A 24224-nucleotide genomic window follows, 5' to 3' on the forward strand; every position below is an offset into this window, starting at 1 on the left:
ACCCTGTACCCTTAAACAGGCACAGGGTGGGTTAAACATAATGATTTGGGGAGATGATACAGGGGTCCCCCCACCCCCAAAAGTTGCTCCCGTCACAGTGGCCAAACCACACTCTGTGTCTATGGACACACAGAGCTGGGTCTGGAGTGAGCATGCTAAGAGGCCCTGAAAAGCCTAAGTTTCAACCTCCTTCATATCTTTTCATTTTCCCCATATGTCAGAGATCTTTTCATAGATTTTTATGAGTTTGATATCTGGTAATGGAAAATGCAGGTAGGCGAGCCATACACACACAGATTTCTCTCATTTGGCCCAGCGACTGAACAGGAGAAATCACCCATTTCCTCCATCAATGCTGTTCTTCCATCTCCACTGCTGGCTATTGTGTTCTGTTAGCTGCTGCTCCCGTGACTGCATCTGATTGGCTTCTGACTGTAGGATTTCAAATCAAAGTTTGCTAAGATGGGTATTGCCAACAAGGCTACTCACAGCTCAATTTTCAACCAATTAATCAGGAATCAGACAAAATGTGAGCCATCTGTAGACAGCATTAGCATGACCTTATAGTTATTCAGACTTCCAACTTGGGAATCTATGGAAGGGGGGAAAGTTAGGTAAGTGCATTTGTAAGTTAAAGTGGCATACTTCTTTGCTCATAGTGCCTAGCACTTATTTTGCCTATTTATAATAGTTTGTTGTTGTTTTTTTTTTTAATATAGTTTTTGTCTTTCACATTCAGGAATTAGGTAAATGTACATTGCTCATTTATTTAACTTGCAATATCATTTGTTTGCTTACAGTTATAAATGGGTGTTTCAGACGCCTGGTACCATTATAATGTCCCGGAAATGAAAATATATTAATTTAAAAGGCAAATACATTTCCTGTTGTAATTTTAGCAACATCCCTCTTGCTTGCTGGCTTTCTACCCATCCTTGTTCCATTGTTTGAATGTTTGACGAGCGGGCTGAATGCCAGATCAATGCATTGGGCTTTTCAGGTCTTTCGAGGTTTTTAAGGCCATTGTGAACTCAGTCTGAAAATCCTGAATGGGAATCCACACTTAAAAATTTAACAAGTGACAGTTAGAAATGTTTTTACGTTAATCTTAGTCATTGTGAGCAAAGAATAAAGTTTGTCTCCTCACATTCTTTGCTGATAGAGATGAAACACATCTTGCTGTGGAACATAATAATATTGGAATGTGTATATTACTGGATCATATTCTGTGTTTACATACTAATTACGAACAAGCCCAATTAAACTTTCCATTTAAATAAGTTCTCATTCTTTTTTACATAGACCAGTTGTCTCCAAACTGCAGCCCGTGGACTAGATGTGGCCCTTTGCTTGCCTTTATCCAGCCCTCAGGGCACTATTCTTTCTACTGACACCAAAGACTGGGCACTATTCCTCCCACTGACACTAGCAATTGGGTACTATTCCTCTTCTTGATACCACAGATGGGGAACTAATGAAACAAATGATGAGGCACTATTCTTTCCTCTGACACCAATGATGGGACACTATTCCTTCAACTAATACCATGGATGTAGCCTATGGGATTGTTTAGTCCCACCAATGCTAGGGAATTTTCTACTTCCACTGGCCACAGTTCAGCCTCCCTAAAGTTTGAAGGGCAGTAAACTGGTCCTTTGTTTCGAACGTTTGGAGATCCCTGACATAGACCCAGGTCCATCAGTGGATTTTGCAGAAGTAATTGGATATAAATTGAAAAGGGCCTGTTCCTTTCCAAAAGTGGGGTCATTACATGGAATTTATTACATTGTTAGTGCTATAAACATACTATTTTTAATTTAATTAGGGTAATATAGGGATAAAAATGTTCACTGAATTGTTTTTTGTATGTAAATCACTGGAGATGTCAGCCTCTGAAAAGAAGATTATTGTGTTTTATTGTAAGAGAGAATTACTTCTAGGATTCGGAGATTCACATTTCTTGTCTAGAGAGGACAACTGTTTAGGGTGCTTCTAAAGTATAAGTTTATTGCTACTGAATTCAGCACGTTAGTGTGGTGCCGGGCCACTTCTTTATTTCATATCATTTAAAGGATAGTGCATCGTATTTCATGACAATTATATGAGGAAGTAAGATGAATTGCAGATTAGGTTTACAACCACAGACAATGGGATCCTTTTCACCAATACATTTTATTTTGTTTCCAGAATTAAAATTCCTTTTCTCAGTAACAGCACAGTGCAGTTTAATAGTACAGTTACAGTACTATGATGTAAATTGATATGACTTGTTATGTATTATTTCTATGGAGCTGTTTTGGTAAATGGTCATCCTTTTCTTCTAGTTCAGCCATGTTTCTTGTTAGTATTGTGTAAATGTAATGGTGTGATGAATATATAAGTATTTGGACTGATCCAAACCATTGGCTCAAGAAGTTATAGCTCTTGTTTTCACTGGTTTCTTCTATTGTTTAGCATATGCTATTTTGCTCATAGGCTGAGCTGACTGGCCCTAGAATTTTACAACTTTTTTTCCACCCATTACATTTGAAAGTAATTTAAGCATTTATTGTAAGGCACAAAGAACTAAAAAAATTTTTTAGGAATGTCTCAACTAATTATGCAGATTATGTGCATTTACTAACCAATTTAGAAACACTTTATTTTGTATAACCTGATGCATGGTACCCATTCACCTCATTTATGCATACCTTATATAAAACTATTGACATCTGTCTTTATTTCAGCTCTCAGTGAGAGTGTGATTACCTGTATAACAATGTTTTTTCTGTGGTGGTAGGAAAATAATTAAATCTTTTACATTTGGGGATTTCAAATGGAAAAACTAAACTTGTCAGTTTGAGATGACTCCGTTCCAAAAGAGTTGGGCACTAGCTGCTGGCATGTACCATTCAAATAGAACATATGAGTTTGAGATGGTCCTGTTTTATATTACGTGCCACTGGAAGTTGGCATGTACGTACAGGAAAACTGATATTTTGGAATAAAGCTACAACACAATGTTTGGAAAGTCATTTTAAATGCTGATACCCGAAATTGTCAAGGTAGAGCTCTACTGAGGTGTATGAGACTTTGAAAAATCAACCTGTTCTAATGGAAAAAAAATATAGTTTAGGTGTTTTCATACTCTGTATTCTCTAGCACAGGCGTATCAAACTCACTTTCATCATGGGTAACGTCAGCATTCTAGTTGCCCTCAAAGGGACAGTTATATTTGTAAAACCAGCCATAGACTGTTTGAATATCAGCTGGATCAGCAGGAAATTCATACCGTCTATGGCGTGCCTAAGACTAGATGTCCAGAGCACCCCACCCCCCTTTATGTCAGATGTCAAGAACCCACCCACAAACACACATCAAGAGTCCCCCACCTTCCCTTATATCACAGTGCACCCCCTTTCCTTGTGCTGCTGCCGGGAAGAAATATTGGGGAGGAGCTGGAAAGCAGAAAGTGCAGGGTCTGGAGAAGGACCAAAGTAGGAGCAGAGTCAGATGCTGAGAGCAAAGGAGGCAGAGAAGAGAGGGTGCTGTGCCTGCATAGGGAGACAAGCAGGATCTGTAGGAGGAGTTCTGTCCTCCTCTCTGCTTCTGACTGCAGAGACGGGGGGGTTGGTGAGCAGAGTTGAGCCTATCCATGGCTGCATGGAGAAGAGCAGGATCTGTCAGAGGAGTTTTGTCCTCTCTACTGTTGACTGCTGAGACAAGGTGAATTCGAAGGCGAAGGGGGTGCCACAGCCTCAGGGTGCCCTGGTTGGCTGGATTCGGCCCATGGGCTTTGTGTTTATCACAAACCTTATACTGAAACTCTAGTTTGCAGAAATGTTTGAATACTTATTCAGACATGGGCCCTTACACATTGGTGCGCTTTTGCTGTGCTTCTCCAGGGCAACAAAAGTAAATGAAAACTATTCTCCAATAAGTCCTATGTAACTCTTCACACTGCGGGTGCACTGCTCTTTGTAAGATCACGCATGCTGCATATTTTGTGCAGTTTTTCAAAAGTGCACCAGAAAGATACCTTCCATTTTAAGTCAATGGAAGTGCATCAAAAGTTAACCGGTGGGAAACGGGCGTTGGGCTGCACAATAGCCATTAGAAGTGCATCAAACGTGCATCAGTATGAAAGGGCCCTAACAGGCCAATCTACCTAACTATTACACATACATTTAGTACATATATTGTGAGTCAAGATTTTCTAAGCTTTTCTAGTTGCTTTCTGTCTTTTGGTCTTTTTTTTTTTTTTTTACCTTGATGGCCAAAAAAATTATCAAATTGATTTCTAGAAAACCACAAGTATGAAGGAGTCAGTTGGAAACATTGTGCAAACTGAACTAATTTCAAACAAGTTTTGCTCCAGCCAGTGCTCTCCTTCAGGGAACTGTCAAAGTACAACCTACTTCAGAGTCTGAACTGTTGTAACCTAAAAATCATATGGCTTTTTGAAAAAATTCAAAATTTTCAAAGACATATCTTTTGAAGAAAAACTTGCATAATAATCTGATTTAATACATACAAAAATGTTTGTTCGGTGTTCATAACTTAATGAATAGTTCCTTGTAAGTGTCCTTTTTAGCAATACTCTTGGTGCCTTGGCTGTGCACTGCAAAAATCACAAGTGGTTTCAAGATGTTATATAAACAGATTAGGTGATATAAACAGATCAGTTAGGTGATATGCCAATATCAGCATCAGTTTTACAGGAAAGGTACTGATTATCTTTTTTTGCCTTTTGTAGTGGTTTCATTTCCAGTCATTTTTGGTGATGCTACAAACAAATTGGTGAAACCTGGACAATCTTTTGAGGAACCTTGCACCGGTTCTACAAAGCTGGAGTGGAGTCACCAAAGACCAGGAAGTAAAAAGTTTAAACCGATGAACCGTAATCAGTTTCGTCAAAATGGGAATCAATTGGTTCTAACTCTTAACAATGTGGAAAGGAAACATGTTGGAAATTATACATGTGCTGATAAAGAGACAGGCAGCATCTTCTCTTCTTTTTACCTGTTTGTTAAAGGTAAGCTACTTTTCGTGGCATTTGTATAGGTAACTACCAGATAGGCAGCATTTGTAAACTGGGACATTACAGATATTCATGTTACAAAATCCAAACAAAAAAGTGGAAGAAACGCCCCTGCTTTGTTTCTTATTTTTATCAAAGTTTAGTAATCCTGTGGCTTTGCTGTGGATTTTAAAAATATTGGGTACAAGCAAAAAAAGCATAACAGAAACCAATCTGAATGTCATGTCTTGGCATTTTATGTTTTGGGGTATTTATAGAGAAATGTAGAGTGTTTTATACATATTTTCTTTATTTGTCATGGCTGCTGACTACAGACTCAAGTAAGGAGATGCTACCCCTCTCTTCTCTTACGAACATAGACCCATATAGACTTTAGATTTAAAGTAGAATTAAACTCACTGCAAATATTTTTTTTTTATTTTATTCCTCCCCCTGCCCTCTTACACATATGCAAGGTGGTTTAGTAGCAATCTGCCAGAAGCTGGTGGCGTTTGTGCACACGCTTAGAAATCCCACCACCAGTGTGCATGTGCACCGCCAGTCTCTACATATCTGGAAGACACCACCAGACAGGGCCGGTGCTAGACTATTTTGGACGTTAGGCAAGACCAGCTACTTGCGCCCTTGCCAAAAAAAAAAAAAATTTGTTAAATACAGTAGAAAATATTCATATAAAATATTAACGCTGTGACAGCAGGCAGCTGAACTCAGTGATCCCACACAGTGACAGATCCAACACATCAACACCAACACTGCCACAGAGCAGCAGGCCCAGCAGTGATGATGTCATCACTCACTGACACATTGCACATGTGATGGATGGCCAGCCCGGTCACACTCTCACAGATACGAGACATCAGAGTCAGACATTACCTGATGAATGGAAAGCAAAGGGCTGGAACTCCAGCTGCTGCCAGCCAGCTTGCATTAAGGAACTGAGTCTGAGAGGAACACTGGAAGGAGTGGTAGCTCAGCTGCTACACTGGCCCCAGACACCCGGCATGTTTTTTTTTCCTCCCCTCTGTCACCCCTGAAGGATCATTCATGACGTGACGGTATCCTACACAGAGAGAGATCCAGCCTGTGCTACGTGCAGGTGCCCCTAGGTGGCAGTGCACTTTAGGCGCCCGCCTAGCTTGCCTGGTGGAAGCATCGGCCCTGCCAGCAGAGCATATGTGCACATGCCTTGAGTCAATCCCAGCATTCTCTGAACTAAAAAACAATATTTCATACAAAAAATCCTAAAGCACATCTAAAACTAAAAATGTAATGCACTGGAAATTATCAGTCCTTGGTGAGATTACTGCGTTTCCTTTTTTTTTTTTTTTTTAATTTTATCCTGTATTTTTACCTTTGTGCAAATAGCGGTTTCTTTCCCTGGGTGGCTACTTTTGCAAACTCTGCTGTATCTAGAGAGGGAGCCATGGTTGTCATCCAGGCTGCACTTCAAATATATCTTCTCTTCATCTCAGTTACAATGGATGGTGGTGGTGGGGGGAACTAGTTGTTTATAGAAGGAAAATAACTTTGAGCCAAAAATGTTCTTGCAAAATGAAAACTAATGCAGCCTCTGTATCTAAGTCCTGGTAAGGTGCAATATATTACATTTTAGCTCATTAGTTAAGATATCCTTTAAACAGACATTCCTATACAGGCATATAGCCAGATGAAGTCATTTGGTACCCTTGCTGAACTTCCACAGATCTCCTGTCCTGCCAAAATGGTGGGTCATGCATTTAAATTTAGCTTACAAGTTGCATCTGAAGTCGTTTTTATGAACAGGTGGAGAAATGAAGGATATCATAGTATAGGCTCACCTGGACTAGCCTAATTGTTTATCAACAAAGTAAGCATTTAAGTTCTTATCAAAGTACCTGACGTTCCATTTTAAAAAATAAACTGCCTAGTAGACATCTGCTGTAAAGAATATAGATTGTACTATAAGTAATATGTATTTGTTATGTGTTTGTGTTTTAGCTACTGCAAGTCCATTCGTTGAGACTTTACCATATGTTGATGCAACAGAAGGCCAGGATGCATCTGGCCTCTGTCCCCTGACTGATTCAGATGTCACTGACTATGGTATTGAAAAGTGTGACCGTTATAAACTACCTGAAGGTTTTGTCTATGAGAAGGATATTAGATATGGCATCACCATAAAAAATGTGCAGACTAATTTTGATGGTTGCTATGTCTGTACAGTAACTCATAATGGGGTGTTGAAGCGTTCCAGCCTCAAGAAACTGATGGTCAGGCCTGGTGAGTAGAACAGACACATTTATTATGTTTGATAAAGGTGCCAATAAATATGCTAATTATTTACAGATTGTGGTTGTATTTAGACTTTCTCTGCAAAAAAAATGCCAACCTCTTGAGAAAAAAGGTATTCCTTGATATATCCAACAATAAGGATGAAGCATAAAATTTTCAAAGGATTTATTGGTACATCAGCCCAATAATAAATCAAGACTGAAAATAGTATATTTTCTAAAACTGGAGCACTGGTGCAGCTGTGCATGGTAGCCAGTCAGCTTGTTCAATAAGGCTTTGGCAATAAAACCTGGAAGATGATTGGTTTCTATGCAGAGTTGCACCTGATTTTGTACTCTCTAGTTTTAGTAAATAACCATAAAAGTGTCTAAAAGAAAAGACTTCTGTGTTTCATATATGACCCAAACATCTTCACCCTTTTTAGGTTTTAGTGAAGGCAAAAAAATGAAAAGGATAAATTGACCCATTCTGTTTGGCAGCTTGGTTGCTTTCAGTCACAAGACTTGCTTCAAGTAGCACTAAATATGTATTTTATTTCAGAAACTTTTTTTATTTAAATGTAGAACAGCACAATAAATGGAAATTTTCATAAAAGTCTAGAACCACTGACCGTTGCATCCTTTTACACCCACAACCTTCTGCATCTTCTGCGTCACTTCCTGATCTTCCTGTATGGAAGTGCACACCCATACCATCATTAGAAGGCACATGATCCCCCTACTTGGGACCACATGTTTAATCATCCCTGGTGCCAGTGTGCATGCTTGCCCCCAGTCATTTACCAAATTTGGATCTGCTTACAATCCTGGGCTGCCTGTGCGAGTTGACTAAGGCAGCATTCTTGGAATGGCATGTAGTCCTCCCTGGGAGGGCACAGGACACAGTGGCTTCAGCAGGGCTCTATGGGACCTGCAAGCCTAGAAGCAACCCTGAAACTGGACATAGGGATAAGCAATTGGAGCACTGGGTAAAACTGAAGAAAAGGAGCAGACAATGTAAGTTTTGGGTTCAGCTGCTGAAATTGTGAAAACAAAACAAATAACTTGCAGTAATTGAGAGGCTACCAGGGAAGGACAGGGAAAGGAATAGCTTCTTCTGTCCTACAGTTCCATTGTTCAGGCTTCTGGTTTACTGGAGGAATACAGAACTATAAGTCCTTATCTGATTCCATATACGGTATTTATACCATGGAGCTCTGAAAGCTGGAATAAAATGTCCTGCTAATGTTTTTTTTCCACCTAAACTGACAGACCTAAACTGAAACAAATAAGTATCTGAAAAGTGTGGCATGCATTTGTATTCAGCTTCCTTTACTTTGATACCCTAAACTAAAATCTAATGGAACCAATTGCTTTCAGAAGTCACCTAATTAGTAAATAGTCCACAGTCCACCTGTGTGTAATTTAATCTCAGTATAAATACAGCAGTTCTGTGAAACCTTCAGAGGTTTGTTAGAGAACATTAATGAACAAACAGCATCATGAAGGCCAATGAACACACCAGACAGGTCAGGGATAAATATGTGGAGAAGTTTAAAGCAGGGATAGGTTATAAAAAAATATCCCAATCTTTGAATATCTGACGGACGGGCAAGGAGAGCATTAATCAGAGAAGCAGCCAAGAGGCCCATAGTAACTCTGGAGCAGCTGCAGAGATCCACAGCTCAGGTGGGAAAATCTGTCCACAGGACAACTATTAGTTGTCCACAAATCCACAAATCACTCCACAAATCTGGCCTTTATGAAAGAGTGGCAAGAAAAAAACCATTGTTGAAAGGAAATCATAAGAAGTCCTGTTTGCAGTTTGGGAGAAGCCATGTGGGGGACACAGCAAACGTGGAAGAAGATGCTCTGGTCAGATGAGATCAAAATTTAACTTTTTGGCCTAAAAGCAAAACACTATATGTGTCAGAAAACTAACACTGCATATCACCCGGAACACACCATCCCCACCGTGAAACATGGTGATGGCAGAATCATGTAGTGGGGATGCTTTTCTTGAGCAGGGACAGGGAAGCTGGTCAGAGTTGATGGGAAGATGGATGGAGCCAAATACAGAGCAATCTTAGAAGAAAACCTGTTAGATTCTGCAAAGGATTTGAGACTGGGTAATCATGGTTAGAATGGCCGAGTCAAAGTCCCGACCTAAATCCAATTAAGAATCTGTGGCAAGACTTGAAAATTGCTGTTCACAAACGCTCTCCATCCAATCTGACAGATTTTGAGCTATTTTGCAAAGAAGAATTGGCAAAAATTTCACTCTCAAGATGTGAAAAGCTGGTAGAGACATCCCCAAAGAGGCTTGCAGCTGTGATTGCAGCAAAAGATGGTTCTACAAAGTATTGACTCGGGGGCTGAATACAAATGCACGCCACACTTTTCACATATTTATTTGTAAACAAATTTTGAAAACCATTTATCATTTTTCTTCCACTTCACAATTATGTGCCACTTTGTGTTGCTTGATCACATAAAATCCTAATAAGATTTACATTTTTGGTTGTAACATGACAAAATGTGAAAAATTTCAAGGGGTATGAATACTTTTTCGAGGCACTTTATCTGTGCACGTTTATAAAAATAATGATTGTCTCTACTCCCAAGCCGCCAGCAGAAATGACTTTTCTTACAATTGACTAAATGAAGTCATGATGCTGTGTTCGAACTGTAGCACTGTCTTATCCATTAACACGTGACCTCAGCTACTAATGATCCTAAATTCTTCCCAAGAGTATTGAGCAGTCTCTTCTCTCTAGTAATAGGCATATGGAGACCAAGTTATCTTTCCAGGCACTCATGTGAACAAAACATGTTTCTTTTTACCTTTTCCTTTGTTACCAAGCAGTTTTCTTGCTATCTGAAATACGGTAAAATGCTAACAGTAATCCATTATTGCAAGAATTTGACAATTGTTAACTGTGTTTTAAATATACAGCAAACACAGCTCCAGCCAGGATTTGTTATTTAAAGTTGGTTCACAGTGGCAACCTTCAAACTTGAGAGGCTGACAGCTCTGGTGTATGCCAAATAGATTATGTGTCTGAAGGGATTTGTACGGTGCCCTGGCCTTTTCTGGACTGCTAAACCTTGAATCCTTCATTACAGAACATAGAATGGGAGGTGTACAGCTTGTGCGACCTAAATATTTTTCCATTATAGCAAATCACCAACATACCTGTCTAGGTCCTGTAAAAGCCAACTTTTATTGATAGCGGTATCAGACAAGCATGCAAGGTTAGGACAGGCTTGTCCTTAACCATATCGCTGAAAACATCATGGGGTTGATTTTCTAGAATAATGGAGACTGCTGATTTTGGAAAGTGTTTGATCACTTTGCTTAGCTTGGTGAACAAGGTGAAGCTGTGTTCACTGCTATCATCAAATTACAAGCAAGCAAAAATGCAAAAATCTCCTGTGCTTGGTTTTTTTCCCTTTTTTTCCCCTTGAACATGATTTAGTGTTTAAAGTGAACATTCGCTTTGATAAGTTAACAGTCCATACTTCTCTAGTAAATAAACCCCTATGACAAAGGGCTCATGTACACGGGACGTTTGGAAAACTCTTCTGAACGATGGAAACTGATGGAAAACGTAGGTTAAAAAACATCAGTTTAGCTGCGTTTCCATAATGCGTTTATGCGCGTTTGCGTTTAGAAGCGTTTTTAAAAGATAACCTCAGGAGACATTCCCAAATGCCCAGAATGCACTGAAAAATAGTAAATAATTAACTATTTCAGACATTTTGAGAGAAATAGAGAGAGCAGTATGTGCTGAGATTACCCGTCTTTTCTGGTTGTAGTCACTGTGCGGGGCTTAAAATTTAAAGTCCTGAGCTACTAGCCAGGCCTTAGGAGTTACTCACCACCAGTTGCTCTACCCATCCGCTACCCTGCCACGCCCTAATCCCTCCCCTAAACATGCCCTCGTAAATTCTCTCATTAAATGACACTGTTAAATGTTTTATGCAGAACACAGTTACAGAAATAAATATATACCCTCCTTCACCCCCCCGCCCCATAGCCATGTCCTCTACCCCCTTTTCAAAAAAAAGAGAGGGGGAAAGAGAGAGACAAGGGGGTGAGAGAAAAAGAGGGGGGGGGGCAAAAAAAGGGGGGTGATTGGTATTTCTGCTACTCACAATTATGGCACCATCCCCTAATAATTTGAGGTTATAATGAGCACACAACCCCCCCTCTTAGAACACATGGTCTCCATTATGGTACGATGCGCCCCCCTCCCGAACACACACAGGGCCCCCTACTACATAAAGTGAATACAGAGCCCCCACCACCATCATCACATACACATACACACACACATACACACATACAGACAAACACACATACACACACACACATACATACACACACACACAAACACACACATACAGACACACACACATACATACACATTTACACACACACATACAGACAAACACACATACATACAGACACATACATACACACAGACACACGCATAAACACATACAGACAAGCACACACACACCGACACACATATACACAGACACAGACACTCCCCTCTCTCAGCCTTTCACACTGCGGTCACAGACAGTTCTCCCCCTTCCTCCCACTGTTACATGCTGAGTTCTCACCAGTCTGTGAAGTGTCCTCCTCCTTGGGCTCTGTTAGTCTCTCTTTCCTCTCACCGGACCGGACTGGGAGCACAGTTGCACAATCCACCTTGCGGAACTCCCCATCCTTTCAGAAGCCTGTCATAGGACGTCCTAAGGACTCTGGACTCTTGGGTAGTGCATGAGTGCCTAAATGCCTGAAAGCTTATTCCGCCTCTGGTGCCGGCACCCCGCTCCATATCCATCAGCTGTTTGATTGATCTGGCCCTTGCCCCCATGTTATTTCCACTAGCGAAATGCGAGCAGGCGAGTGGAGATTTCAAGGCCTGCACTATGGATCCCATCAGGAGCATAATGCAGCACGTTCTACCATTTTTCCCTTCGCGCAAAACCTAGATCTTACTGCGCTGGTGTACCGGGTCCATTTGAATACATGGAGAACGCTTTGCACGCATTTCTGATGATGAAAAAAGGCTCTGGACAGCATCTGGATATGGAACAGTTAAAAAACGCTTCTAAACATAAACGCGGTTAACCGCGTTTACAAGTGTTTGGCGTTTGAAACGCTGGTAAAATCTATCCCTGAACGCAAGTTTGGTGCGTGCAAAAAAACGGCTGCAAACTCAACTGCCTGTAAACAACTGTAAACGACATAGTGTACATGGACACATAGAAAAACATTAGGGATAGTTCAGGGACTGCTGAAAAAAATGCTGAACAGCTCCTGAACGTGAGTTTAGCAGCTGCAGTGTACATGAGCCCTAAGGATGAACCTGAGTGAACTCTGTAAGCATGTTCTTTACAATTACTGCTATCTAGAAAGTCAGGTTTTACAAAACCTTTGCTAGAGTGCTGGCAGTGTCAAGTGGTACTATATTAAGTATATAATAATATATCTATCTAATTTATAGTATTAAGTATGAATAACATATTCCTCTGCATTATTGACTCATTCAGGTGATAGAGTAGGGTGTAGCTGCCCGTGCCAAGACAAATGCTGCACATACTGTCCAACATCATAGGAAGAGAAGTAAAAGTCTGCCAGCTTGATGCAACTTGATTCTACTGAAAAAGAACTCTGGGCCTTAGTTATAAAGCGACTAAGACCCAAATTAGAGCTGAAACGTATCAACCTTGCTATGTAATAGATTCCTCTTGTGTTGGATCATCAATAAAGTCTTTACAAATTTTATTTTACGTTGCATCTGCCGGATTTTTACTTCTCTTCCTCTGGTTTTAAAATGTTAGCCTGGTCTGCTTTTCAGTACAAACCAGTGCTTGTTCAAGTACACAGTGTAGTCTCAATTCCACAGTCCTGTCAGTTACTTGTTGGCTGCCTGGGTGAACTTTATCATTCCTCTACTAAAGGGATGATCCCGCAAGTGAGGATAAACATCCCTGTATTTGTGGCTGGAGCACCTAACTTGCCCTCTTGAAAGGAAATCCATGGTTAAAAAATATTGAGGCTAGAATCATTGACCTCTCCTTCTGAACATTCTAATTCTCAGACTTTCAAGTTCTTTAACATCCTTAAGTACATTTACTAACCTGGTGCAGGAGTTTTGACATTCTAATCTACGTTCTTGTTCCAGGTCAGTGACTGAGAGACAGGTAGCTAGTATTCCTAGGAGGTCAGAAACGTTACTCCCTGTATTTACTATGGAAGAAAATGGTACAGATTATAATAAAAGAAACATTTTTGTCTGCTGCAAAAGTATATGATTTTGAAGTAAAAACAGTAAAAATTGTATGCTTTTTTTTCTGTGATCTGTAACAAATATCAATTTCCAGTCAACTTGTTTCTCTTTGATGCAATGTTCTACTCAGCTAATGCTGGTAATAGCTAATATTTCTATTTTTTTTTTCTTTTCAGTTCAGAAAAAGTTACCCACAATTACTTTAACAAAATCCAAGCTAGTTGTCAAGACTGGGGAGTCGTTTGAGGTTACCTGTGTTGTGAGGGATGTTAATGCCGTAGAGGTCCTTTGGATTGATGCACCATCCTTGGTAAGTTGTAGCTTGCCTAAATACCTACAGCACCTTGGATCAAATTGAAAATGACATTTTCACACAAGATATCAGTCACATTGTATTTTCAACAACATCTCGTACTTTGTCTCAAATGAAAACACTTCTTTGAATAATGGCCTGTAAATAGCGCTAAATTATTAAAACGTGGTTGTGCCGCTTACGTATTAATTTGCTGTTTTGGCCACATAAAAGCTTTTGTGATTTGAAAGGCTCCTGTAATGGAGGGAAGGACGGCAGTGTGGTAACAGCTGGTGGGTGTCTCAAATTCTCAGTGCACTATAAACACAAGTCTGTAGATTTAGAGCTGGGCGCCCCAGAGTGTATTTACATGTGAAAACAACACTCACTTTTGTCAGGTCTGTGCATTGTCAGCTAACCTTGGGAGAAAGGCTTTTTCAGAAGAAATGCAAGATTGTACACAAGTCATGTTACAGTAACATGCAATTGATCCAGGCACGGGTAATATTTTCCGAGCAAAACATCCAGACTGGGAAATATTCTCTACATACAAACTGTATGAGTTGTTATGAAATTAGCTACGTAGAAATGTGATGGAAAAAAAGAATTGGTGGTACATTATGTCTGCCCTTTTTGTGGGGTTTGAGGATGTGGTTTTATTTTCTTATGTTTTTTTTAGAAGGTTAGACTTACGGTTATGTTTATAATCCCTTGCAAAATGGTTCAATTACTTTGTTTTACATTGGTCTCTGCTATGATAATGCTGAGCTAGACTTTTTTTTTTCACTATGATTATTGATGTTAAAGTCTGATCTGAAGATATGTTTGCTTCAATTGCAGGTAAAATCAGTCTAACAGGAATTTTTTGTTTCATTTTATTTCCCTTTAACCCAGAAGGTTAGCCGCATTAATGTTTTGTTTCTCTGGTTAGCGCAAGATACTGTTTTTAAGTGTAATAGAGGAGAGGGTCCTTGTTTCAGATTGAGTAGTTTCACGGGGGTTCTGTTTCCTACCTATCCCTACTAAGCAATAGGGAGATAATTGTGCAACACCAATGTTAAGATATTATATATACAAACACTACACCACTCAGGAACTAAGTTTGTGCTAACAAATGCATGCAAATATTACGCAACAGTGTTTATTGACAGGAGGCTCTTTAATTTGTAAGCTAGCTTTAACAAAGTGACCCTGGCCCAACTGTCTAGGGAACTTACTGTTGTTACATGTGACATAGGTACTGTATTTCAGGAAAAGGCTGCAAGCATGTTTTGTGCTCTCATGTGCCTGTTACTATGGCCATCTCCGTTTACAGCATCATGGCAACAGAGTTGAAAGATTGTGTTCTTAAATGCAGAGCTGATGATTCCATTGTTCTACCAACCTGTCCAGAATGCATCTAAAACTGTCTAAAGACAGGTAGAGGATTCATAGAGAATGATGGATGGCGTGGCATGTGCCTGTTCTCAGTCTCATGAATACACTACCTGCCTAAAAAGCTTTGACAATAAAACCTGGAAGCTGGCTGGTTTCTATGCATAGCTGCAACAGATTTTGTACCTTACAGTTTTAGTAAATAACCCCATTAGTGCTAACATGAGGCCTGTTAAGTAAACACACAAAACATAATAGCAAACATAAGCTACTAACATTTTTGATAGTTTTCTTCCACAATCTTATTCAAGATTGATATCAAAGAAATGTTCAAGGTAAAGAACCACCCAGATTTGTGGTTAGTGTATGGGGTTAATCAGATTAACAGTTGATATGTGTAATATATATATTCATATATAATGAATCTTACAGCTGATTCTGAATCAGATAGTTGTGTTTATTGCTGAGACAATGACTGCAACCCTCTAATTGATGAAGACACTTTCATTACTGTCTGCCATACCTTGCATGGTATACTGTCTATAACAATGCCTATCACATTCCCTGCCATAATTAGCATTGACATCTTGGAGAACCTTCACAATATTCTAAGCCCCCCTCTTCCTTCCTTCCTCTCTCTCCATATTCCCTGCAGCATGATCATCTTCCATTTCCCATTTTTCATGTTCGGTTCCTTTTGTCCGTGTGTAAAGATATGGTGGCCCAGTCATGTGTAATTAGCATATTTTAATGAAGCTGCAAAGGTGATTTAATAGTCAGCCAGATCCTAGTAATAAACTTTTCTCCATCACGCAAGCACCTGCATTGTTGTCATTATCATTTCATCTGTCATTATCCAATTGTATGAAAAGCTACTTGCAGCAGACAGCTTGTCAAGGCCTTTCTTCAGACTTCTGATTTGACATAATGAATCATTTTTTTTTCATCATAATAGCTAATTTTGTGATTTTATTGTAGAAAACCACTGAAAGGAGCCTGTTTATTTCCACTTCTAATTTTGAGCGCAACTACACTCTGAGCAGCCAAGCCGTTCAATTTAATGAGTCTGGTACATACACCTGTCAAGCCAAGAACAGCATTGGCGTAGTGAATGTTACATTCACATTGGAAGTTCTCGGTAGGTAACTTAATTAAATATTTGCAATGTATTATTAGTGGATTCACTGACGTAATCCCACCAAGTTAATTTTATCTTTATCTAAATTGAAGACCTATGTTTACCACCGATTTCCACTTCTTTTTTGTATTGATTTCTATTGCCTGATGCAGACATCAGTCACACGTCTGGTGGATGTACACTTATAACTGAAAGTGTTCACTGTTTATCGAAATTTTTTGCTATCTGAAGCATTTCATCTTGCAGTCCATAGTAACCTTTCATTGTATTACTTTACAGTCTCCTGCGTGTGAGATAAAAAAGAATCTCTGCCCTTACACATTGTTAGTCATAAGGCCATCTTGCAACAATGTGCCTCCTTAGGGTTTGTGTAGATGTCCATTTTAGGGGCTGCTTGAATCATGTCTTTATGTGAGTGGAGCATAAACCCGAAGTGACATTTTGTGTTTTCCTATAGGGTTTATTAAACACTGTGAGCAGTGTCCCTGCAGTTCACTCTGATTAAGCCAGACCACTTCAAAGTAGGTTTTTGTTGTCATGGCTTCCTGCACTTAAAAATTACTCTTTATTGAATAAGGCCCATTCTGCGTACACAATTCCATGTCTTTGCATGTTATGTTTATGAACTGTGTGTGTGTTAAGCTGTTATTGTAATGATATCTAATTTTGTTACTTTTATAGAATTTGGCTACCTTAACTTGGTCGTCACTGACAATACTACAGTTGATTTAAACGCTGGAGAGAACATCATATTGCAGGTTTATATTGATGCCTACCCACGCCCTGATGAAGAGTACTGGACCTACATGAACGAAACCCTTTTGAACACTTCAGACCACTTTGTAGAGTCGCGAGATGAGGGCAATAACAGGTAAAGTAATAATAGTTACTGGACATTCTTATTTTGCATAAACCATATAAACCAACAAAACTTAATCTTAGTAAACTTCTGGGCTGGAGAACCAAAGTCCTCCAATCTGACAGCCTTGTTGAGCAGGGCAAAGCCTTATGTCTTTTTTGGTAATGGAGTTTTCTTTCTCCACACAATGGGGACACAAAAAAGCAGTTTGAAGCAGTTTTTTGTGGTTTAGAAGCAGGTCAGATGCAGATCAGAAGGAAGTCAACTGCAGGTCAAGGCACCTGTCAATTAAGTCTGAATGATCTTCATAGTTTTTCATACTGATGTTAAATGAAAGGAGAATGCTCCTGAAAGCGTGCTGCAAATGCCCAAGGACACAAGCCCATCGACAAAGGCCCTCCAATTGATCTTAGATGGCTAGTGAAATGTCTGACTGCTCTTAAACCCACTGGTAACCACAGCAGTGCAGCGTGCATTTTGGCAGATATGTAGTTGTAGGAGTGGTTGAACCCTTCATTTATTCAATTGAGAAAATATACTTATTGGCCCTGTCACACAAACCTTTATCAAAAAGTCACAAAATCATTGCATTGAGTATTAAATGCTTACAGACAGTTAGAAAACGTGTCCTCTCTCCCCAGGGAAGTCCTACAAAGGCCTAGCCCTCTCTTGTTCACCGCAGTAAACAATCTCTATTCCTCTAGTAAATATACCTTCACTGAGAGTTGCCCTAAGCGCATGTGTTCCACTAATTCTATCTCTGACTACTGAATGTCCATCTTTGTTTACTTTAGGTATATTAGCCAGCTGCACCTGATTCGACTAAAAGGCAATGAAAAAGGAGTTTATACTTTTTATGCATCCAATTCTGATGCCAATGCTTCAGTTAGTTTCAACATATTTGTCAAAAGTAAGTTTCCTTTACCTCTCACACAGTCTCAGCCATTGTATGGTTTTAGTTGACAGATTTTAATCCCAAGTTTCCCTTTATTTTCACAGCAAGACCTGAAATCCTAATTGCTGAGAAGCTTAGCAATGGCATGCTCCAGTGTGTGGCAGCTGGGTTCCCTGTGCCCTCCATTGAATGGGTTTTCTGCCCAGGATCTGAGCAGCGGTATGCAATAATGATTATATGACAGCTGGTGCACAATTAGTATAGCAATATATAGAAACAAGTGTAGTATATTTTTATTTATTTGATGATCCTAGATGTATGTTTACAGTAGACTGCACATTTACAGACAGTTCTGAGCTACAATAGATAAAACTGCGTGCTACAAAGCAATGTAATAGGATGAGTATAACGGGGTCTTAAAGGGGATCTCTACTCAATTGTGTGTATATGTCTAAAGACTGTATAAAATTAGCAAGCAATTTGAATTTTCCCCATGCAATTTCCTTAATACAAAATCCTTGCTGATATTCTGTGAAGTGTCAAAACTAGAGTTGTCACATATTAGCAAGTTTCTGTTTAAAGGCTAAATTGCTGCAGACGTATCAAATTGAATGTTGTATTTATAGGAGCAGACAGTCAGATGTCCTGGCTGCTTTTTGATTGACAGACAGGCATTGTCTATTCCTACGTATCCATGCATTATTGACAAAGGATCTTTTAAGTACTGCATTGAGATACTGTGTTCATTAGCACAATTACCAATGTATCATCCTTCCTTGTGATGGAGGCACAATAAGCTGTTTTGCAGTTCTCAGTTCAAGTGGTATTGTCTCATCTGTGACCTATCTGACTACATAAATGAAGGCACGGTGTCACAGGGTTGGTGTTTTATTTTCCACACTGAGTAAGAACACCTGGAAATGTTTCCATGTACTCTGTGACGTTAGGACCCTGTGATGGAAAATTGACCATGCATTGTTGTTGCAGGTGTACAGATTTTCAAAGAATCCCCCCTTTTGATGTAAAGTTCAGCCAGGAAAATTCAACGCTGGGTCGTATGGTGGTAGAAAGCACCATAGATGTAAGCTCTATCAGGAAAAATGGTACCGTGCAGTGTATTGCATCCAATGATGTGGAGAGGATCTCATCCATCTTCAGTTTTGCAATTAAAGGTAGTTTTTGTTTTACACCAGGTTTACTCAGATCTTGTGGTGTTCTTTGTAATAATGGCCTTACATTTCCTTGGGAGAAATAATAAGCCCATGAACCTGATTTACTAAAAAAAAAAATATATATATATTTTTAACTATGCAAGTTTACTTTAAGTATAAATAAAGGCAAAACTTTTTTTTCCTTTTGGACAGAGTGGAGATGGATTAGAACACGTATTAGGTTCTTATTGCTGTCTGTGCCCCCGTTAGGGAGATTCACCCTCTCTATTTGTCTAAACTAAAAGAAAACCCCAAATTTTGGATTGTCCCCAGAAAACTAATAGAGGGAACATTTTTCCAAAGGGGACACTCTTCCTGGAATTCCCTTAATTTGCAGGGATTTTCTCTCACTTCCTCTCTGGCTATGGGACAAGAAGTGAAGGTAAATATCCCCAATGGGACACAGATGGCAAAAAATAAACTGATAGGGGTTATAAACCTTCCTTACTCTATCCAAAATTAAAAAAAAAGTTTTGCCTGTAGTTCTACTTTAGAGCTAATGTTTTCCATGTAAAAGAAATGTAAGAAAATTAGTACTTTTTAGTCCCTTAAAGCTGTATTCTGGTCAAAATTATAAGAAAAAATGTTTTCATGTGAGTGTGGTGGGGTTGGTGCCCCTCTTCTCCAGTGTACCTATAGTCTACTGCTTGCTTAGTCTAATAGCTTGTGATACAATGGAATACTTGCCTTATTCCTCAGTCCTGTTGCAGCTGTTGCACTTTCTGGATCCCGCTGCAGCCCTGGAATGTAGGCAGACACTAAACCACATCATATACAATGCAAGACCAGTGTTGGCTGCTGAAATGCATTGTAGGTGATAACATTGGTAAAGGGGCTGTGAAAACAACCAAAGAAGAAGAGCAGCTTCGTGGGACTGGTCATCCTTCCTGGAACCAGTGGGGAGGAAGACTTGAGGGCCATTTTTATTCTATTACAGGTTCTTTAGGTTTTTTTTTTTACAACTGGAGTTGCGCTTTAGTCTATTGTATTTCTAATTGTTTGTGTCTGAAAGCTGGCAAGATGATTAGGAAACTTTTGTGATGAGGGAGCAATATTTTAAAACAGGGTGTTTGTTTATACACTATATGGGAGACCCTTCCGAATCATTGGGTTCAGGTGTTACAATCACTTCCATGGCTACAGGTGTATAAACTCAAGCACTTAGGCATGCAGACCTCTTCCACAAACATTTGTGAAAGAATGGGTCGCTCTCAGGAGCTCAGTGAATTCAAACGTAGTACCGTGATAGGTTGCCACCTGTGCAATAAGTCCATCGGTGAAATTTCCTTGTTACTAAATATTCCATGGTCAACTGTTAGTGATATTATAACAAAGTGGAAGCAACTGGAAAGAACAGCAAGTCAGCCACGAAGTGGTAGGCCACATAAAATGACAGAGCGGGGTCAGCTCATGCTGAAGCGCACAGTGCGCAAAAGTTGCCAACTGTCTGCAGAGTCAATAGCTAAAGACCTCCAAACTTCATGTGGCTTTCAGATTAGCACAACAACAGTGCGTAGAGAGCTTCATGGAATGGGTTTCCATGGCTGAGCAGCAGCATCCCAGCCTTACATCATCAAGTGCAATGAAAAGCGTCGGATGAAATGGTGTAAAGCACGCTGCCACTGGACTCTAGAGCAGTGGAGACGTGTTCTCTGGAATCACGCTTCTGTGTCTGGCAATCCATTGGACATGTCTGGGGTTGGCTGTTGCCAGGAGAACGGTACTTGCCTGACTGCATTGTGTCAAGTGTAAAGTTTGACAGAGGGGGGATTATGGTGTGGGGTTGTTTTTCAAGGGTTGGGCTTGGGTCCTTAGTTCCAGTGAAGGGAACTCTTAAGGCGTCGGCATACCAAGACATTTTGGACAATTTCATGCTCCTAACTTTGTGGGAACAGTTTGGGGATGGCTTTTCTGTTCCAACATGACTGCGTACTAGTGCACAAAACAAGGTCCATAAAGACATGGATGAGCGAGTTTGGGGTGGAGGAACTTGACTGGCCTGCACAGAGTCCTGACCTCAACCCGATAGAACACCTTTGGGATGAATTAGAGCGGAGACTTTGAGCCAGGCCTTCTCGTCCGACATCAGTGCCTGACCTCACAAATGCAATTCTGGAAGAATGGTCAAACATTCCCATAGACACTCCTAAACCTTGTGGACAGCCTTCCTAGAAGAGTTGAAGCTGTTATAGCTGCAAAGGGTGGGCCAACTCAATATTGAACCCTGCGGACTAAGACTGGGATGCCATTAAAGTTCATGTGCGTGTAAAGGCAGGTGTCCCAATACTTTTGGCAATATAGTGTATTTTTAAATACATTGAAATACTAAATCCTTCTCTCATTTTCTTTCTCAGAAAAACTGAGTTCCCACAAATTGTTTACTCCGCTGTTGATTGGCTTTATAGTGGCTGCAGCAGTGATGTGCCTCACAATGTTGATTCTCATGTACAAGTACATGCAGGTACAGCACATTTAGTAAGTTCCAAATCATGATCATCCTTTGTCTGTTGGTGTGAAAAAAATCAACAATTGTTCTTCCTCTTTATTAAAGAAACCAAAGTATGAGATCCAGTGGAAAGTAGTGGAAGAAATCAATGGCAATAATTATGTTTATATTGACCCAACACAACTTCCCTATGACAACAAATGGGAATTTCCAAGAGACAGACTGTGCTTTGGTAAGTGTGTTACACTACAAAGTTACTGTATGTTATAACAATATTTAGGTTTTCTCCATTTCAGAACAAAAACATTTTGTGGAAAACAAATCTGCTGCTTACAGCTGTATCTCCATTTTTCTATTTACATTACTAGGATCAGTGGATCTAATCTTGAGATACAGCCTAGTCAAAAGTCTTTTGGATTGGGAAACATTAAAACGTCTGTCAGGCTGTGTAACCACTGGAAAGAATTACCTCTGTCCTTATGACTTTTGTCACTGAGACAGAAAGGCTTTAATTTACTAAAGGCAAACAGACCATGCACTTTGCAAAGTGAAGCTTCACCTCTTCTAATAATCTCTGAAGCAAATGATCTTGCAGACTGCAATTGCACTTGCAAAGAATACCCAATCACGTGCAAGGGAAAAAAACGGAATGTTTGCTAGTGCACGATTGGATGATGGAAGTCAGCAGAATTTCCCCTAATTTACTAAGCTCTGGAGCAAATTCCCTTGTAAAGTGCACAGTCTATTTGGCGTTAGAAAATCAACCCCAGTGTTGCAGAATTTCAAAATTGTATAATTGTCACTGTGACAGGCATAGAGTAGAAATCTTTCAAGAAGGACACCTGTTATAGTGACATCTAAGAGGGGTTTTCCCCTCACATGGAGAAATTTCTTCCTTGTTCCTATTACGCTTGTCTTTTAAATATAAGCATTTCTATTGGGTATACTTTGCAAAGGCATCTAGACACATAGCCCATGTACATTGTGTATTCAATGTTTTATGTTTTGCCTTTGCTGTACTTTCTTTCTTTATGTTATACAATGTTATTTTTATATTGGTATTACTGCAATATTAATAGGTATTTTATTTTTTAAAAACTTTTTTTAATAGGCAAGATTCTTGGTGCTGGTGCTTTTGGTAAAGTGGTTGAAGCAACTGCCTACGGTCTTGTTAAGAGTGACAATACACTGACTGTTGCTGTTAAAATGCTAAAACGTAAGTCTTTTGGTTATTTCATATTCATTCATATTGTTTTTTGGTTGTTTTTTGTCTAATGCTATATAAAATCTCTCACTGTCATTGCAGCAAGTGCCCATGCCACAGAGAGGGAAGCTCTCATGTCGGAGCTGAAAGTACTGAGCTATCTTGGTCACCACAAAAACATTGTTAATCTGCTTGGCGCATGCACTGTGGGAGGTAAATGGATATATGCTTTCATTATCTAACAAATAACATTATGGTACAGTGAATTGTTATCTAACCACAAATATTTATTATTTTCTAATAGAGTCTATATTCCAGCATTCTAAAATAGAACACAGCTAGTGATATAGCCACAAGTAATATTTTCCATCCTACACTATGGCAGAGCTATGCCTTGCAGAATGTTTACTTATTTTCACACCAACATTATCCGCGTTCGGTCAATACGTGCTACTTTTTCAGTGGGAAGCTGTGGTCTGCATATATTGGCTGATGAGACTTCCCTATTTTAGTAAACAAGATGAAGATAGTACTACTGAGTTCCATGAAACACTTTACACGACTTCCTGTATGAGGCAAAGCATTGTGTCACTATATTTATATTACATCAGCTATAAACTTGGCTTTCTTCATGGTAACAATGGAGGAAGCTGGACGCAAACAATATTATCTAAGGTTAAACTCTTTTTTTTTTTTTCCTCATTACATTACCTTAGGAGGCATGCAGATAGAAGAAGTGTATGTCTCTACACACTCCCAACCTCTCTAAACATTCCTTGGCAGATCTTTCTTGGGGTGAAAATTTAACCTGGCCAATTGGTGTTGAAAGATTAGTACCAGGGCCATCTACTGTAGTAGTCCTTCCCCATAAACATAAATGCCTGGCCATCTCACTGGTGGGAATTTATGAAATATATTGATCTTCAAGTTGCTCTCAGCAGGTAGCTTTGCATTGTTTCATCACTTTGTTTAATTTTTGAAAAACAGTCCTTTCTCAAGAATTGCACTTAGTGGTGGCTACACCCCCAGATCTCTTGCCATATTTTGAGTATTCATAAACAAGAAATGCCCTGTGCCATTTTGAGAGTTGATAAATCCTAGTTACTTGTATCACATAACATGAATGTCCGTAAAATGGAACCATACATATGTCGATGAGCAACAGAGGTGGAAAAGACCATTCAGTGTTCAGATGCCCAGCTTGTGAATTGCTGTTCTTTTCGGCTAG

The 24224-nt window shown here is 39.6% G+C and overlaps 1 protein-coding gene across 2 annotated transcripts in view; it reads left to right on the forward strand.

Annotated features, from left to right (window-relative positions):
- KIT (KIT proto-oncogene, receptor tyrosine kinase) overlaps positions 1 to 24224 on the forward strand; it is a 77238-nt gene that overhangs the window by 23858 nt on the left and 29156 nt on the right. For both annotated transcript variants that reach the window (XM_089669259.1, XM_089669260.1), the window contains exons 2-13: positions 4736 to 5014; positions 6998 to 7279; positions 13754 to 13887; positions 16222 to 16381; positions 17063 to 17252; positions 18035 to 18150; positions 18240 to 18354; positions 19123 to 19307; positions 21701 to 21807; positions 21898 to 22024; positions 22904 to 23008; positions 23099 to 23209. In XM_089669259.1, coding sequence (XP_089525385.1) covers positions 4736 to 5014; positions 6998 to 7279; positions 13754 to 13887; positions 16222 to 16381; positions 17063 to 17252; positions 18035 to 18150; positions 18240 to 18354; positions 19123 to 19307; positions 21701 to 21807; positions 21898 to 22024; positions 22904 to 23008; positions 23099 to 23209 — 1911 coding nt within the window. The remainder of the gene's footprint in view (positions 1 to 4735; positions 5015 to 6997; positions 7280 to 13753; positions 13888 to 16221; positions 16382 to 17062; positions 17253 to 18034; positions 18151 to 18239; positions 18355 to 19122; positions 19308 to 21700; positions 21808 to 21897; positions 22025 to 22903; positions 23009 to 23098; positions 23210 to 24224) is intronic.

The sequence above is a fragment of the Staurois parvus genome, unplaced genomic scaffold (genome assembly GCF_062004578.1).
Source record: "Staurois parvus isolate SC_StPar_1 unplaced genomic scaffold, SC_StPar_1.0 ptg000071l, whole genome shotgun sequence".
NCBI lineage: Eukaryota > Metazoa > Chordata > Amphibia > Anura > Ranidae > Staurois > Staurois parvus.